This window comes from Calliphora vicina, chromosome 1, assembly GCF_958450345.1.
Source record: "Calliphora vicina chromosome 1, idCalVici1.1, whole genome shotgun sequence".
Classification (NCBI taxonomy): domain Eukaryota; kingdom Metazoa; phylum Arthropoda; class Insecta; order Diptera; family Calliphoridae; genus Calliphora; species Calliphora vicina.
Window position 1 is genome coordinate 57,125,668 of NC_088780.1, and position 19,655 is coordinate 57,145,322.

Below are 19,655 nucleotides of genomic sequence, written 5' to 3' on the forward strand. Positions count from 1 at the left end.
TATCTTTATCAGGAGGATTTCTGTCAAATTTAAATGAGTAAAACTAAATTACCCAAATTGTTTGGATATTTCGAAAGCAGCATCTTAAACCATAGCAGTCTGAAATTGACACTGTTTGACGTGTTTACTGAATTATAACCGAAAGAACTTCTTCGACTAGTGGAAAATGACGAAACGTATTTATAGTAATTTTAAAGCTCTTTAAATTCCCAATTTGTCCGCACTACTGTAACTACTTGCACTTACATATGTACCTACATAGAGGTACTTAGAAATGAAACGAAGACGAAAATAAAAAAATCGTATGTAGGGGTATTTAAAGAAACCGTAAAAGGCAAAACAAAATAAATAACAACAACAACAAACAGAACCAGAACTAAAAAAAAGGTAGAGGAAAAAAAGTCAGTCAGTCAACAGTCAAGTCAACCCAACCCGCTAACCAAACAGCGTTTCAATGTTTGTTAACTTTATCCAGTTTATTACTTCTAAAACCCAGACTACACACTCACTAATATACTTGGGGTCTATGAAGCAATTTTTTTCATTCACCAAAAATTACAAAAAGTAGGAAGTCAAAACACGAGTCAAAAAGAAATTAATGGAAAGAAAGAAATTTTGTTAGAATTGTGTGACGACTTTGAGTTTGAAAATATTTGCACATAGAGATTGTTGGTTTTGGGCGAAGAATTAAGTTGTCATCAACATTATTGATTTTTGTTAGCCTTTATTTATTTTTGTTGTATTTGATCATCAACAATGACAGACGTCGATATAGTTTAAATAATGGTTGTCATAAATTGTTGGACTTTTTTTTTTTTGTTAATTTCCTAAGATTTCTTATAGAGTTGAAGTTATAAATTCAAAATTTACAATGAAATGATACTGCTACCATTATAAATGGTTGCATAAACAATTTAGATGCGATAACCGACGATTTAAGGAGTGAGATTGAAAAAAACTTAACACACGTTTTTCCTTAAAACTTTTAAAACTTTTTTTTATCAAGTTACTTTTGAAAAGTGTGTCTGTATTATGTACATTTGCTGTTAATCTGATTAAAATGAGTGACAAGAAAAAAGTGCGTACTGAAATTATTCAATATTTTCAACAAATCCCAACTTGGTCCTACAGAAAGTTGGCCTAACAATCAAAGGTCTGCCGTCAAACTGTTTCCAATGTTATTAAACAGTAACGGGAGAACTTGTCCGTTGTTGGAAAACCTGGTTCAGGTAGAGGGAATGGTCCACATGATGTTTCTAAAGCCAAAAAATATAAAGCATTTTCAAAAGAGCTAACAACACATCCGGTAGGAAAGCAGTCCGGTTAGATCAGTACTTCGACTATTTGGTATGCAGGTTTAAAAATATACAAGGCTCAAAAAGTTCCTGACAGGAACTCTGATAAAAATTTGGAGGCCAAAGATAGAGCACGGAAATTGAAGTCAAATTTTGTACAAAAAATATACCTGCTGCATAATAGATGACGAAATGTACGTATGAAAAATTATTCGCAGCTTCCGGGTCAATATTTTTATGTTGCTGATGCTCGAGGGAATGTTGAAGAAAAGTTTAGGACCCAAAAGCAGACAAATTTTCCCAAAAAGTTCTTGGTATGGTATACTGAATTTTACATCAAGGAATGTTTCTATTCATAAGAATTCTTAATGTGTCCACTTATTTTTGGCCTGATTTGACATCCTATCACTATGGTAAGAAAGGTCTTGAGTGGTACAAGAACAATAATGTGGCATGTGTACCAAGATAAGTAAATCTGACAGGTAAAACTGACTGGAGCAAAGGCCAGTCAGTTTGGAGGCCCAGAGATATTGGGCTCTTGTTAATAGATAAGTGAAGAGCACAAAAAAGGTGTCCAAAAGTGTTGTAGATTTTTAACGGAGATTGACAACCTGTTCGAACAAGTGACAGAAAGCTCTGTAAAAACCTTAATCCTCTAACCCGAAAGAGTGCCTCTAAGTTTTACTATCTTTTAGTCGCCCGATCTATTCGAAATATTTTTTATTAGTTATTTTTCATTAGTTTTTCAATAAAATCTTATCATAATTATTGTTTTTTACACCTAAACCGGCAACAATGACCTAATGCACTCTTCACCTTTTTTGCACCTGGTTCCTAAACTTAATTTCTGATTATTCGACAACTTTTTTTTAGCTTTTTAAATTTTGCGGGTTAGAGGGTTAATGAAAGGGTTTCCGGAAGAGGTTCATAAATTCATCACTATTGATTAGAGCTATAAAAATACTATTTTTTTGTAAATTGTAATAATAGTTTCAATAAAATAAAAAAAATCAAAACTGTTGGCTTAGTGGTTTCTTTTTTATTAACATTAATGTATGTTATGGTTTTTTCGATCTCACTCCTTAATTGTCATAACAAAATTTGGTTATTTATTTTTTAGGTCAGTCGAAATTGTTTGTCAGAGCTCTTTTCATTACTCCATTCAACTTCTGTGAAGAAAACATTCAATCTTTATTTCTCTTATTCATAATTCGTTCTATGCTATCTGATTTCTACTCTGATTTAAAACAAAAAATCAGCTAATCAGCCAACGAAAGTTATTTTCTATAAATTAAATATTGTGGGAAATTGTGGCAAAGGTTAACTGTTTAATTTGAATACTAGTGTTAAAAAAATCTTTGATGCGATTATTGCATGTAATTCACACAATTTGTTGTCCATCAGCCTTTCCCCTTTTTCATTACTTTACTGCACTGGAATTCTGTTTTCGCAATCATTATTTCAAATGATTTTTTCTCATTGTTCTTATTGTAAAATGTGTAAAATGAAAATGTGATGTGTTTATTTAAAATATGTATTTTATTGGAGATCAACTGTTGTTAGAGGTGTTTGAGTGTTTAGAACCCTCTTGTGAAAATATTTTCAAAATGGATTGAATGTGTTTTATTTTTTGCACAAGTGAACGTTTATTTAAATTCATACCTCACACTTAGAAAAGTAGTCAGCAACTGAGAAAGTTGGTCAGTTTCAGTGGATTTTTTTCTATAGAAATGTTGTTGGTTTCTAAGCAACTTCATCTAAAGAAAAGTTTCTTAGTAACATTTCATATAGAAAAGTTTTACGATTTTGGTGAACTTTTCAGTTTGTAAGTTTCTGTGTAATTTTTCCTAGGCCACCTTTGGTATAGTAAAGTTGACGAATTCAGAGCAACATTTTCAAAAATGTTGCATTTATAAACAGATTCTGAGCATGTTTATCTGCAATACAATCCATTGTATATTATTTCGAAAACAGAATCATTTCATTTTCCACACCTTGACCATAACTTTTCTTTTCATTTGCGTAATATTATTTTCAGCAATTTCAATTATTTTCAAGTTCCCAACCATTCGCAATTGTGTTTCGAGCATATTTTCTATTTCTCGAAATAACCCTCTACTCTATACGGTTATCTATATTAAACATTAAGCTAATCAAGCAGAAAATCATTTTTTTACACCACAATATTTAAAATTCAAACTTTTCCCTATTTTTGTGTTGTCCGTCTGTCTGACTGCCAGTTAATTTCCAGCAGTATTTGCGTATATGTGTGAAATACATTGTATCTGTCTGTCTTTCAGTCTGCCTTTTTTTAAGCAAAAGTTGTATACAAATGTTCAATAATTGAAACCGGAAAATATATATTTTAATTTAAATGTTAGTTAGTTTTTGTTAAAAAAAAACGAAAAACAATAGACTGTAACAAAAATAAAAATAAAAAAGAGACACAGACCAAACAAAATATACTCAAAATACATTGGTTTGCTTGCTTGTTAAGGTCTTTGACAATGATGATGATGAAATGGAAATAGTATAAATTTCTGGTGTAGTTTGATAAAAAAAAACAAACAAAAAATATCAACCCTAAATAGAGAAAACACTCACTATGAAAACGGTGTAAACACAACTCAATTATATAAATATTTAGATGGACTATTTATTTTAAATGAACATTTTGTTTCCGTATAACCAACGAGTCGCATAATTAGAATATAAACATGTTATGGAACTGAAATTTTACAGAAGTCAGCTGTCAGTCTCTGAGCAACATTTTCTATAGAAAAAATTGTCAGTCTCTGAGCAACATTTTCTATAGAAAAAATTGTCAGTCTTTGAGCAACATTTTCTATAGAAAAGTTGTCACTCTCTGAGCAACATTTTCTATAGAAAAGTTGTCACTCTCTGAGCAACATTTTCCATAGAAAAGATTGTCACTCTCTGAGCAACATTTTCTATAGAAAATTTGTCACTCTCTGAGCAACATTTTCTATAGAAAATTTGTCACTCTCTGAGCAACATTTTCTATAGAAAATTTGTCACTCTCTGAGCAACATTTTCTATAGAAAATTTGTCACTCTCTGAGCAACATTTTCTATAGAAAATTTGTCACTCTCTGAGCAACATTTTCTATAAAAAAGTTGTCAGTCTCTGTGCAACATTTTATATAGAAAAGGAGTCAATCTCTGTGCAACATTTTATATAGAAAAGGAGTCAGTCTCTGAGCAACATTTTATATAGAAAAGTTGTCAGGGTCTGTGCAACATTTTATATAGAAAAGTTGTCAGGCTCTGTGCAACATTTTCTATAGAAAAGATTGTTAGGCTCTGTGCAACATTTTCTATAGAAAAGATTCACTCTCTGAGCAACATTTTCTATAGAAAAATTGTCAGTCGCTTAGCAACATTTTCTATAGAAAATATTGTGTCTTTGAGCTACATTTTTTATAGAAAATAGTTTGTCGCTGGGCAACATTTTCTATAGAACTCTGAAATTTTTGTATAGACTATTTGTAAGTTTTTACATATTCTTCTATAGAAATATTGTCAGTTTTTTATCAACTTCTTCTACAGAAAAATTGTCAGTCTCTCAGCGACATTCTCTATAAAAGTCATCCGTTTCTTAGTTACTTTTCCTATAAACAATTTTGTCAATTTCCGAGCAACTTTTTTCTATAAGAAAATTAAGGGATTCTGAACAATTTTTTGACATGTCTTACACTTGATTAGTATATTTTGCTTATTTATATTAAATTTATTTATTGTATTCACAACACCTTATCGTATACAAATATGTTTCTTACATTCTAAGTAACAACTAAATTGTGTAATTCAAGATGTATTAAATATAACTTTGTGTGTGTAATAAAATTGATATTGTAAAAGCATTTATTTACCATTTCTTGTGCTGTTAATGCCACATCCTCAGCATTACGTGCATCGAATATAAATTCATGTAGAAATTTCATCATGAGTAGACCAGGATTTTCTTTTCTTTTTTTTTCTTCTATATACAAATTTACAAACACTGTGTGTTTTAGATCTAAATCTTTTTTTTTTATTTACAAAAGCAGTATAACAAGCCGTTAGATATCGAGCTAAGTTGTAAATCCGTTAAAGGATTCTAGAGTATTAAAATTCTCAAGCTGCGGAGACACACAAACACACAATTAAGCACATGAGACAAGAACAAGGTCACAATAATTTTATAAGGATTTTTGTACTTTTAAATATTAATTGATTTTATTAATAAACAAAATTTTATTATTTATGCACAGTAGATTGCAGTGTACACAATTTTTATTATTTAATAATTAATATTAAAAAACAAAAATTATAATAATAAAAACACTGCAATGTATAAGTTTTGATCACAATTATTTGAATTATTAGCAATAGCTACACTTGTATTCACAATAGGACACTTTAAATCACAATAGTTGTATTCAACTATTTGTTGGATTTTTCATTAAATATTTAACATTTTTTTATTTTATTTTAATTAATTAACATAAAACATAAATATGTTTTACTGAAAACATGAATTGAATACAATTTTTATTATTTTTAATCCAGCCAATGTTGTTCAACACTCACGGCAGCTGGTCAATTATTTTTCATATTATTCACGTTGGTTAATTTGTTTGTGGCAATTTATTTAAAAGGATTTAAAATCAGTTTTTTTTATATATATAAAAACAAGTCCATGAATCAGCTGTTGGCTGTCTCACATAAATTTAAAACACAATTCTAGTTCTTTGTACAATTTAAATTACTCCAGAGCACACAAACACAATTCTTTGATGACTACATACGAGATACAAATTGAAATATAAAATAAAATACATGACGACGACTGTTAGTAGTAAAACCAAAATATTATTCGTCAGGCGTTTTTCATTTTTCTTTTGCGTTTTAACATGTTTGTTTTCTTTAGAAATCCCGACAATGTAATTTTTAATTTTTCCTTTAAAGCACGAAAACATGGCGGAAAACAAGACTTTGCTGAACGTTAGAAAATTCTGTTGAAACGAATCGCGAAAGGTTCTACACAGTCCAACAAAAAATACTTTGTTTAAATAAATACAATTTAAAATTCATTAGCAGTTTTATCGGATTCTGATAAATTTTAAAAGAGGTACTGGCTTTTTTTTTAAAGAAAAGTTGTCACATTTCTATAGAAATGTTGTCAGTTGCTGAGCAACTTTTTCTATAGAAAAGTTGTCAGTTGCTGAGCAATTTTTTATATAGAAAAGTTGTCAGTTGCTGAGCAACTTTTTCTATAGAAAAGATTTCAGATGCTCAACAACTGGTCATATTTTGAGCAACTTTTTCTAAAGTAAAGTTTTCAGATATGGAGCAGCTTTTTTTTATAGAAAAGTTGTCACTGAATGTTACACCCTCTACGATAAACGGTCTGAGCCTTTACAGGCTGTAGTGTGCCATGAAAAAGAGTAACATAAACCAAAGTGGATTAAATTCAAATAATAAAAACAAAATGACGACAACAACAAACAACAGAAACAAAAGCCAGCAACCATTCCATTCCTATAACATTTAAAAGTATAAATGTGTAAACATTTATTGGACTCGTATGTTTCAGCGGTTATTTATATATGGATCACGTGTACCATAGAGACCAGTCAGCTACACAGATAATTGGATGGATAATAGTATTTAAGAGGATGAAGAGTGGTTGGTGGTGGTAAATGTGGGTGGAAAGGATAGTTTCTTTTTATACTTATTCCTTGACACTTTTAGTTATAAAGAATGTGATTTTGTCAATGAAAGACACCCACGTGTTTGAATTATAATTGTGTCCAAGTTATTCCTAAGTAATTAGTTGTTATTTCATTAATGATATTTTGTAGGTGTAAACAATTTTTATTTATAATGATTAATTTTCTAGAGAAATTTTATAGGAAGAAATGAAGGTTTGTTATGAAATTCTTCAGAAACAGAATACTTTTCCATAAAAAATTTGTTCAAAAACTAAAAACTTCTCTATAGAATACATAGTTACATAAAAGCTGGCAACTTTTCTATAAAAAAAAGTTGCTCAGAAACTGACTAATTTTCCATGACAACTTTTCTACTGAGAAGGCGGTCAGAAAGTGACAACTTTCCCCTAAAATAGTTGGTCAGGAACTGAAAACATTTCCATAGAAAATTAGCTCAAAAACTGGTAAATTTTTAATATAAAAGTTGATCAGAAACTGACTAATTTTCCATAGAAAAATTCCTCAGAAACTCACTCACTTTTTGTAGAAAAGTGGCTCAAAAACTAAGGAATAGTTACTCAGCATCTCTCCAAATTTCTATTGAAGAAGTTTCTCATTTTCTGTCCAATTTTAGACCTAAAATTGGGCTTAGTTTCTAATAAATTTTCTTAGAAAAAGTTGCTCCAATTTTAACCAATTTTCTCCAAAAAAAAAAAAAAAAGTTTAAATTTTTAACAATTTTCTGCAGATAAATTTACACAATTTCTGAACAATTTTCTAATAACAAAACTTGTTCAGCTTCTCACCAATTTTCTGCAGAAAAAGTTGATTTTGTCCAATTTTCAATATTAAGAAGAATATGCTCAGATAATGATAAATTTTCTACAGAAAAAATTGCTCAGTTGCTAAAGAAAAATTGTCTGATCTACTATCTATAGAAATAGTTTCTCAAATTCAAAAAAATATCTAGAAAAACTATGTTCAGATACTAAGAAATTTTCTATAGAAAACGTTGCTCTTCTGCTGACTATTTTATATAGAAAAAGTTGCTCAACCAATGCCCAAATCAGTTTCAGAAACTGTTGAAATTCTGAAAGTTTGTGTATGGAAAATGTTACTCAGATTCAAAGCAATTTTCTATAGAAAATGTTTTTGTGAATCTGACCAAAAGCTAAAATTAGTTTTCTAGTGCATTTCTCATAGATTGAGAAAGATATAACAAGATTTGGTATCTATTTTAGTATATTAGATTCCAAAACTTAAACAACTGGCAGTTCTGAGAGAAATATAAAACTTGTGGTTTAGTTAAAGGGTTGAAAATATTACTAAATCCGTATAATATTTTTCTTTTTTCGAAAAAGTTTCTTAAAACAATATTAACGCTTTAAACATATTTTTAAATTGAGGAAAAACCAAAACCGCAATTCTAATTTTAATATCAATTGTATATTACGTTGTGTACTGTGGAGATCGAAATTCTCTTGTTGGACGTTTTATCGGAAATTATTTTAAAAACATTGCTGCTAATAACAAAAATGTTTTGATTGTTAAGAAAAAATTAAAATACATTGTTTTGTTCATTCATATTTAATAACTGTGAAAATAATATTTTATATTGAAATTTAAAGACTAGAATTGGAAGTTTTGAAGCCTGCATTAATTTAATGCCAGTATCTCTATGACAAACACTAAATTGGTTTTCCAAATATTTGACTGACTTTTTTTCGAAATTAAAGAAATTAGAATTCTAAGAGTTTTTGTGTTTTAAATGAAATATTTTATTTGTTTTTAATATTTTAAGTTATAGTAGATCATAAATTTTTTAATTTTTGTTTATTTATAGTACAACTAGGAATTGTATTATTTGTTATGGTTTGCAATTAAATTTGGATTATTTATTTTTTAAATTTGTTATTAAATTGTAATTTGGCACTTAAGATTTTTACAACGAAAATTCTATTATAATTAAATATGAGAGAGTTTAAAATAGGTATTTTGGTTTTAAAACAATATTGTGATTATTATTAAATTTGTTTTGTAAACTTTTCCATTAAAATAACAAATTTTATATTAATTTTTATTTATTTCACCCGATTTAGTAATCAATTTTCAATATTATTTTATTTTGTAACCAAATTTAAAAATTTTATTTAAACTTTTTATTTAATATTTTTTTAAATATTTCAAATCACATTTTTTTGTTTTAACAGACCGTAACACACCGTTTATGTTGAGTTTTTAATACAATCGATGGTTGACAACTGAGAAAATCTCTCAGACTCAGCTCGACACACTACACTCGCTGTTGAACGAGAAAAAAAAAACGTAAAACAAACCAAAAAGTGTATTGTTGACTAAATGGTCGAAGAAACAACAACAACAACAATGTAAAAAATGTATATAAAACAAATATTTCCAAGTTTAGCCGCAAAATTAAAAAAAAATAAAAACACGATAACAACAACATTCAAGCTAAAAACAAATTATTTACAAAAAAAAAAAACACCCAAACTAAAAAAATTAAAATAAAAAGTGCTCGCGTGAGTTTAACAAGGTATTTAGAAAAAGTAATGCCAATAAGCCAACAAGTGAAAAAAAAACGTAAAAGCGTTAACATTATTATTAATATTAAACCTTAACGAAATATTTTTAGTTATGTGTAACTACAAGACCTGTCAATCCCATATTAAAATTAGCTAAAAATTAAAATCTCTACAAAAACATATTATAAAAATCACTGAAATGCATTTTATAACTTTTAACAAATTGTAACCACTGTTTCCTTAACCAAATACCCAGTAAAAAAGTTTTCAAAAAAGAGAGCTTTTAAACACCAACTTACTCATTAATAAATAAAAAGAGAAACCTGAAAAAGAAACGACAACAAACAAAACTGTAGGGTTTGAAACGAAAGACAAATAAAAGGAAACAAAACAGAAAATATTTAACTAAACCCCCAAACATCTGATGAGTAATAAACAATAAGAAGAAAGAAACAGCTTAGAAACAAACAAAACAAGATTCATAAAACAGCAATATGTATTTTATATTAGAATAATTTACAGAAGTTAAATAAAAAAAAACATAAACACCAGAGAAATTTTTAGAAAAAGAAGCTCAGAAAAAACGTGCGCAACTTGTTTCAAATACACACATGCATATTTACATGAATAGGCCTTTAGGCTCCATGTGAATAAAGTTTGTATAGTTTTAGAATGAGAGAAAAAAATATTCACACATGTTTTCCGCAAAACTAAAAAAAAATATATTAGACTCTTTAATAAGTTTTATGTTTTCGATGACTATTTTAACGATGACTTTCATGAAGACGACCTCTTCACCATTAACATCATCACCATTGATACCCAATACATTGGCGTTAATTTGAACAATCATTTTTAAATGTCCAATGAAGCAAAAGTAAAATTTGTTGCCAGATTTTTATTTAATAAAATCCCCTTTTTTATAATTTTTTTTTTTATAAAATAAAGTTGAATCGCTAAGTCAGAATCTGAGCAAGATTTTCTATAGAAAATTGCTCAGAATCTGAGCAAAATCTTGATCAGATTCTGAGCAATTTTCTATAGAAAATCTTGCTCAGATTCTGAGCAATTTACTATAGAAAATCTTGCTCAGATTCTGAGCAATTTTCTATAAAAAATCTTGAATCTGAGAAAATATAATTATTTTTTTATAAAATAAAGTTGAATCGCTAAGTCAGATTCTGAAAAATTTTCTATAGAAAATCTTGCTCAGATTCTGAAAAATCATGCTCAGATTCAGATTCTATAGAAAATTTTGCTCAGAAAATCTGACAGATTTTCTATAGAAAATTTTGCTCAGAAAATCTGACAGATTTTCTATAGAAAATTTTGCTCAGAAAATCTGACAGATTTTCTATAGAAAATTTTGCTCAGAAAATCTGACAGATTTTCTATAGAAAATTTTGCTCAGAAAATCTGACAGATTTTCTATAGAAAATTTTGCTCAGAAAATCTGACAAATTTTCTATAGAAAATGTTGCTCAGAAAATCTGACAAATTTTCTATAGAAAATGTTGCTCAGAAAATCTGACAAATTTTCTATAGAAAATGTTGCTCAGAAAATCTGACAAATTTTCTATAGAAAATGTTGCTCAGAAAATCTGACAAATTTTCTATAGAAAATGTTGCTCAGAAAATCTGACAAATTTTCTATAGAAAATGTTGCTCAGAAAATCTGACAAATTTTCTATAGAAAATGTTGCTCAGAAAATCTGACAAATTTTCTATAGAAAATGTTGCTCAGAAAATCTGACAAATTTTCTATAGAAAATGTTGCTCAGAAAATCTGACAAATTTTCTATAGAAAATGTTGCTCAGAAAATCTGACAAATTTTCTATAGAAAATGTTGCTCAGAAAATCTGAAAAATTTTCTATAGAAAATGTTGCTCAGAAAATCTGAAAAATTTTCTATAGAAAATGTTGCTCAGAAAATCTGACAAATTTTCTATAGAAAATGTTGCTCAGAAAATCTGACAAATTTTCTATAGAAAATGTTGCTCAGAAAATCTGACAAATTTTCTATAGAAAATGTTGCTCAGAAAATCTGACAAATTTTGTATAGAAAATGTTGCTCAGAAAATCTGACAAATTTTCTATAGAAAATGATGCTCAGAAAATCTGACAAATTTTCTATAGAAAATGTTGCTCAGAAAATCTGTAAAATTTTTTATAGAAAATGTTGCTCAGATTCTGAAAAATTTTCGATAGAAAATCTTGCTCAGATTCTGAAAAATTTTCGATAGAAAATCTTGCTCAGATTCTGACAAATTTTCTATAGAAAATGTTGCTTAGAGACTGAAAAAATTTTTATAGAAAATCTTGCTCAAATTCTGACAAATTTTCTTTAGAAAATCTTGCTAAGATTCTGAAAAATTTTTTATAGAAAATCTTGCTCAGATTCTTACAAATGTTCTAAGAAAATCGTGCTCAGATTCTAACAAATTATCTATAGAAAATCTAGCTCGGATTAAATTTTCTATAGAAAACCTTGCTAGCCTCTAAGAAAATCTTGCTCAGATTCTTACAAATTTTCTATAGAAAAACCTTGCTTAGATTTTGAAAAATTTTCTATAGAAAATCGTACTCAGATTTTGTCAAATTTTCTATAGAAAATGTTGCTTAGACACTGAAAAAATTTTTATAGAAAATCTTGCTCAAATTCTAACAAATTTTCTTTAGAAAATCTTGCTCAGATTCTGAAAAATGTTCTATAGAAAATCTTGCTCAGATTCTGAAAAATGTTCTATAGAAAATCTTGCTAAGATTCTGAAAAATTTTCTATAGAAAATCTTGCTCAGATTCTGACAAATGTTCTAAGAAAATCGTGCTCAGATTCTAACAAAATTTCTATAGAAAATCGTGCTCAGATTCTAACAAATTTTCTATAGAAAAACCTTGCTTAGATTTTGACAAATTTTCTATAGAAAGCCTTGGTCAGATTTTGAAAAATTTTCTATAAAAAATCGTACTCAGATTTTGACAAATTTTCAATACAAAATTTAGCTTACAAAAAGTTGCTTAAAATCTGTGCCACAATTCTATAAAAAAAGTTGATTAGAATCAGTCGACTTATTATAGAAAAATATTAGATTTTGCATTTTTCCGGATATTGGGTTTCAAAAAATATTCAGCCAATTAAGAAGATTATTACTGAAGTTGAACTACAATCATAAAAGTTCAACAAAAGAATAATTCTTCTAGCAGTAAGTTTTTTTAAAAAATTATTGTAATTAAATTTCCGCTATTAACGATAAGTCGATAAGATTTGTTTGAGTTGTATTTTAATTTAAATTGTGATTTATCATCAATTTGAAATATTTTTTTTATTATATTTTCAAAAATAAACCAAAAATTTTAGAATGAAAACATGAAATCTTGTTTATTTTTTTATTTATTAGAATGCAATGAACTTTATTTTATTTATATTCAACGGTTTTTTTATTATTTGAAATACATATGTATGCTTGACTGACGTTTAATTTGAAATACATTCATACAAACAAACACATGTACTCGGTTAGATATACAAAAATATTCGTACAGATACTTTAAAAATAAAGCAGAGGGGATAGTACAAACGCACAGACATACATAGAATAGATAGATATTGGTCAAATTTGTTACCAAAAATAATTAAAACAAAAACAAAAAGCATGCCTGTCTGGTTTGTTTGTTGTTAATAGTCGAATGTAAGTTTTCGTTATTAGTTTTTATTTTTAGTTTCAATAGAGGCATTTGCTGGTCGAGTTCGAATAACTGTTAAAATGTTAAATGACTCACAACATGGGGATGTAGCTCAGATGGTAGAGCGCTCGCTTAGCATGTGAGAGGTACGGGGATCGATGCCCCGCATCTCCAATTCGAATTTTTGCGGATTTTTTTTCATTTGATTTTATTTTAAACATATTTCAATGTACATACAGAATTTAAATTAAATTTAATTTTATAATATATATAGAATTTTAATTTAATTGCAATAAATAGAACAAAATAAAAAAGATTCGTGTCCGACTTCATAAAATATTTTCCCTAATGTTGGACTAGGTACAACTAGTTATGTATATAGAATTCTAAGTAAACTGCAAAAATACAATTTAACACAACATAATTTTCTATGATTTTATTATTGAAAAATAAATGTTCAGTCTGTGTGCGCTATTTGGAAATTGTCTTTAATTAAATTCTAATTTGCCAAATAGGTTATTGCGGCATTGTTGTTAGAATAGTTGCACCATTCTCATTCTTCATTTAATCACTGCAATTTGTTTTAAAATTTTTTCCAGCGATTGAAAAATCATTAAAGAAATACAATTTCCATTTTTCCATTTTATGGCTTGTTGTGAAACCAGGCAACAATGCATTGGGAAAGGGTTTTTACCCTCTTTGAAGTATATTTTTGTTCTTTAGTTCAGTGTTATCTGTTCCAACTAAAGGAGGCTTGTTTTAAAACAAAGTCCATAACCCAACAACAATATCTTAAGTAATTGTCATCGTCAAAGATTTGAGGAAGCAACTCAACAGCAACAACAACTGAAAATAAACGGCTGCTGATGATGATGAGAAGAGTGGAAAAACTTGCCAAACATGCTGATTAAATACATATGACAGACAACCGGCATTTTTGTTTGTATTGTGTGTATTTGTTGTATTCTTTTTCTATTTCTTTATGTTTTTTTGTTGTTTTGCGCAAACAATAATAGAAAATGAAAATGAAAACAACAACAGCAAAAGAAGAAAATAATAAAACTTAAATAGAAAAAAAGCCAATGACTACTAACGAATGTGTCATACAAGAAAAATAGAGAAACATATTTTCAAACATTACACTAGCAGAATATTTATGTAGAAAATCATCTGCGAATTATATGGCGAGTAACTGCGAGTCAAACAAACAAATTCAATCACTCACTCTCAATATTTATTCATTGTTCTCTCTTTATTCTTCACTACAAAATTTAATTAAAGTTTTCTCTCTTACACCCTAATGTTAAGAAAAGGTACACAAGACAAGACAGACCTTGTTACAGGTCGTGCATTTTCCGAGGTTTTTTTTATTATTTTTCATCTCTCTCTAACTTTGCACAAATTTTGTTTAAGTGTATTTTGTAATAATTTACACACAGCTGCCAGATTTGTGAATTTGTTACTGATTTTGTGTAGAGTGTCTTGACTACACTTTAAAAATATTATTTAAATTAACAAGATATTTTAAAGTTTTATACATTTCCAAGATACATACTTATTTATTAGCCATGTTTTTGGAATTTCTATGGAACAGAAACGAACTCCAATAACACAAATTTATAGTAATTCCGATTTTCATAAAAATTATCCTATTACCCTGCGATTTTGATAAAACGTGTTAATTGTTGATATGTAGGAATTTATAAAATTTTTCTTAAAATCTATATCATAATATTAATAGGCAAGACGATTTCTTTAGACCCCTTTTACTCTCACATTATACATTTAATTTGGGCAAGAAATATACTATTTTAAAGGGATTTATTCACAGAAGTGCAGAATATATATTTTATTGAAATCGGTTCAGTTTTTTAGGAGTTATAAGCGTTTAAAGATGTTACTAACACATATGCAAAAACGTGTACATGTGAACCTTAAGCTAAAAAGTAAACAAAGCAGTGCGTGTTTGTTCAATTTGTTGTTGTAAATAAATAGGAGAAACAATTATTGATTTCGCTCTGTTTTAGGTGAGAGTTGTTTTAGAAAACAAAGAAGAAGAATTTAGTAATTTAAATTCGCTTTAATAAATATATTTTGAAGGTGTTTTTTTATTTTCTAACTCCCATATGCATAAATAATTTTTAAATGTATCAAAGGTTTATAAAACAAAATTTATTTTATAAACCTTTGAGAAATTTAAAAAACTGTTTATGCATATGGGGGTAAATATGTAATTGTAGATAAGTAAATAGTTATTTTATAATTGTGACGATTTTCAACGGTTTACTGCATGAAGTTTAATGAAAAATGGGACGGGTCGGAAAAAATGGTGAGTCGCCTCCCATACAATGTAAATAGTTATTTCTAACTATTTTGTGAAATATAATTGCAAGATTCTTCAAACTTAGTCTAAATGGCTCTTTTATAAATTTTCATAGTTTCGCCGAAATTGTTCGGGATTGGAATAGTGGGCGTGGCACACCCTATACAAAGTATATAATTAATTTCGAATATCTGTAGAACTATAATTGTAAAAGTGTTTAAACTTTTAGCGAATTAATTTCTTATTACTGTGCGGAGTTTAGACGAATATAGACGGAATTAGATTAGAGGGCATAGCACCCAAAATTAGAGAGGTCGGAAAAGGATTGCATTAGTGGTTATGGCGCAAAGTAAATAATTAATTTTGAATATATGGTGAACTATAATTCTAAAAGAATTTAAACTCTGTATCAATCAATTTATTACCATTCTAAGGAGGTTAGCTAAAAACGAATTTATTCCTGATCCCTGTTCGAAGTTTAGCTAAGCATGATCGGCTTAGTAGGAATGACCCCTCCCTTATAAAGGAAAGTTAAAGTAAAGCTTGATATTTACATAAAAGGTTTAAAAATGGGTGGGATCAGAGGAGTGGTATCTCCCATACAAAATTAGTTAGTTATTTTCGACTATCAAGTGAACTGTAATTGAGAGATTCTCAAATTTTGTATGTGTTATTTTCGTATTTCCATTCATATTTTTTTAATTTTACTAGGGTAGGGGTAGCGAAGTGCACCGGGTTATGCTAGTCTATATAAATATATAAATGTCTTTGTAAGTTTGTTTGTTGGTTTGTTTGAGCATCACGCCCAAACGGCTGAACCGATTATATTTAAATTTGGAACATAGATAGATCCTTACTTGGAAGCGTCAATAGGCCATATCTTTTTTTAATACTTGGACCAAAAAGAGATTTAAAGGGGGAAAACCGGTAAAATTGGTACCTTTAGTTCTTAAACAATCAAGAGTAAAGGACTGCACCGATTTGATTGAAATTTGGAACATAGATATTCCATTACTTGGAAGAAATAATAGACCACAAAGGGACAAAAAAGGGCAAAATTTGTACCACCCATACAAAGTAAATAGTTATTTTCGAATATCTGCAGAACTAAAATTGAGACTATCTTCAAACTTTACACGAATCAATTTCGTATCACTGTTTGAAGTTTAACTGAAAATGGGACGGATCGGAACAGGGGGTGTGACACCTCCCATACAAAGTAAATAGTTATTTTCAAATATATGGTGAACTATAATTGTGGAAGTCTTGAAATTTAGTCCCTTATCATTTTACATGGTTTGGCTGAAAATAGGCGGTATTAAATTAGTGGGCGTGGCACCATACAAAGTAAATAGTTATTTTCGAATATCTGGAGAACTGTAAATGTGAAAGGATAAGTGGGCGTGTAACTTCCCATGCAAAGTATATAGTATTTTCAAATATCTGCGGAACTATTATTGCGACAGCCTTCAAATTGTATACGAATCAATTTCTTACCAGTACATGAAGTTTATCCAAAATTGGGACGGATGGGAACAAGGGGTATGGCACCCCTTCTTAATTTCTGGCATAACAGGACACTGGCATCAACGTAATTTACACAAAGTTTAAAGACTCTTACAATTAGATTCACTTGATATTCGAATATTTATATATTTTATCTACAATGGTAACAAAATAACTCATTTGAAGCATTAATTTAACTATTATAATAAATAGCTTTCATATCATTATAAGGAGTCTGACTATAAATAGGCGAATGTCTTAAAAAAAGCTTCAAGATTTTTTAAAATCACAGGATATTTTTAATACCTTGCATAGTATGCAATTAATCACAATCAAGAAATTCCGGTATTAATTATATTTATTTATTTGCTTATAAAATCTTTTCACATTTTTTCCTTATTTTACTTCGACAGGGGTAGCGAAGCGCATCCATAAAATTATAGATTTTATGGATGTTTCACAAGAACCCAATATATACAATATATTTTTGCCCAGCACTGGTTTTTAATAATTCCCCGAGTGCCAGTAATATACAAATATTGAAACAGAAATTGCAAAAAGTCTACCAGAATATACTAGGTTTCATTATACATGATCAACCGGTTAAGACCCCAGTTTTATTTGCTTTTACTGCTTTTGAGTTTTTCTAAATCTTGATTTTTCGAATATCGAATAAACATGAAGCAACAAATACATATGACGCTTTTCAAAAAACTATGCTAATCATGCCGTCATAAAAGATTTCAACTGCTTCTATGTTATGAAAATTGTATGAAATTTGTGGTGGAAAATAAAGAAAAATATGGTTATTTTTAATAAAATAAAATTTGAATAAAAAATATATTGCACACCGCTGCACACCTTATTTTAAATATTAATTTATATTTTATTTCCATTTTTCACTATTTATTTTCACCTTTGATGTAAAACATTAGTATTTTGCTTTCAAAACAAAACACAAAAATCTATTTCTGCATCACGCAAACAGCTGATTGACTAACGGACCTGCGCAATGTGATCCATGGAATGAGCCAGATTTTTTCACTTTAAATTTCCCCAAAAGCGGTCTTTTCAAAAACATCTTTTTCCATAACCGAAGCATTATAACTAGTCTGTATTTTATATTCTACAGATGTATTGTAGCCTTAAATTTAAACAATGATATGGTCAAGACCGACCATATAATACCCTACACTGAAAAAATTAGCAAAAACATTTTTCTTTTAAATTTCAATAATTTATTTTCTTGAGGGATCAATTATTGATCGACATGAAATTAGGTCGTGTGATTTATATCTATATGAAACTTTTGTATTCCTTGTAGATACCAACTTTTTAAAGATATTTATGCTCCTTAAAGTGACTGATCATCATACAATTTATGCTAGTTTCAAAAGGCATCGTCCTTGAGCCGAAACAATTTTATGTACCAACTAGATCGAAATATGTATCTCAAGATTCTGAGTCGATGGATGGTATACTTTAAGGTGGGAGTTACAATAAGATTTTTTTTTTCACTATGATGTAGGGTATAAAAAACGAAAAAATATCTGCGGAAAACTATAGTATATCTGGCAAAAAATACGAATTTATACCGTCAGTCAAGCTGCTATTAAATCCATGAGAAGAGTGTATACTACATCGAAAGTATCCCTGGAATGCCAGACGCCTCTGAATGATATAGTGAGACATTTAACAGTATCACTGATATGGGTGAGATGACATGATAATATTGATCGTTGTGGGGACCAAATGATGAAATGTCATGTTATAAATAACTAATCTGATATAAATAATGTATGTGACAAATCGCTCACTTGGCACTATTGTTTTGATTTGGCCCTGGAAAGGTGCTCAAATGAATGGACATGCACTATTATGAGGGACATATGAGTTTGATTGGATTCGGTACCAGCTGCATGCAGCGAGACACATTGGACTCCCTTATAATGACTACTGCAGAAGCCACAATGAGAAGAAAGATAAAAACATAATTCCTCTTCTATGCACATGTCACGCACTGGAAGTTAAGCGAGTATGTACTTTGTGACTTTCCTCCTTATTATTGATCTATCAACAATGCGTTTCGAAATTTCCAAAAAAAAATATTCCGAGAATTCACGATTTTCGATTTTTCAAAAGAGTCAAAATATCTATGTTTACTTTAAGTTATATAAATACATATCTGATGGAGTTTTAACAAATGTTTAACCTTTTGATTTTTGGTGTTTTTAAATATATATTAAAATGTGAAATGTCAATCAAACAACAAAATAAAAATCTTCATAAAAAGTCCAAAACTTTTTCTCATACAAAAATAGTATTTTTGTAAATAAATCAAAAAGTTTATTTTTTATGAAGAAACTAGTTAAACTGTTTTCTAAAGAAAAATAGTAAAAATAGTAGACATTCATTTCCCAGGATAATTTGTATTGTGCCGTTTACTAATTAGTTTACATTTTATTATAGTAAAAATTTCATCAGAAAATTGCATTTGCATAAAGAATACAATTTAAGAAGAATATAAGAAAATTGACATATGAAAGCACTTTTAAATGAAACTATTACTTTTTAGCTGCTAAAATTA

General features: G+C 28.6%; 1 protein-coding gene and 1 non-coding gene across 7 annotated transcripts in view; one reads left to right on the forward strand and one right to left on the reverse strand.

Annotated features, from left to right (window-relative positions):
* pum (pumilio) overlaps positions 1–19,655 on the reverse strand; it is a 560,122-nt gene that overhangs the window by 527,013 nt on the left and 13,454 nt on the right. Inside the window, exon 1 of one of the 6 annotated variants that reach the window (XM_065514303.1) lies at positions 5,188–5,417. The exons of the other annotated variants lie outside the window; for them this stretch is intronic. Within the exon in view, the coding sequence (XP_065370375.1) occupies positions 5,188–5,262 (75 nt within the window). The 5' untranslated portion in view covers positions 5,263–5,417. Of the gene's footprint in view, positions 1–5,187; positions 5,418–19,655 lie in introns of those variants that run through there. 6 annotated transcript variants of the gene reach the window in all.
* On the forward strand, positions 13,341–13,413 carry TRNAA-AGC (transfer RNA alanine (anticodon AGC)). Its single transcript has one exon. It is a non-coding gene; the product is annotated as a tRNA-Ala (tRNA).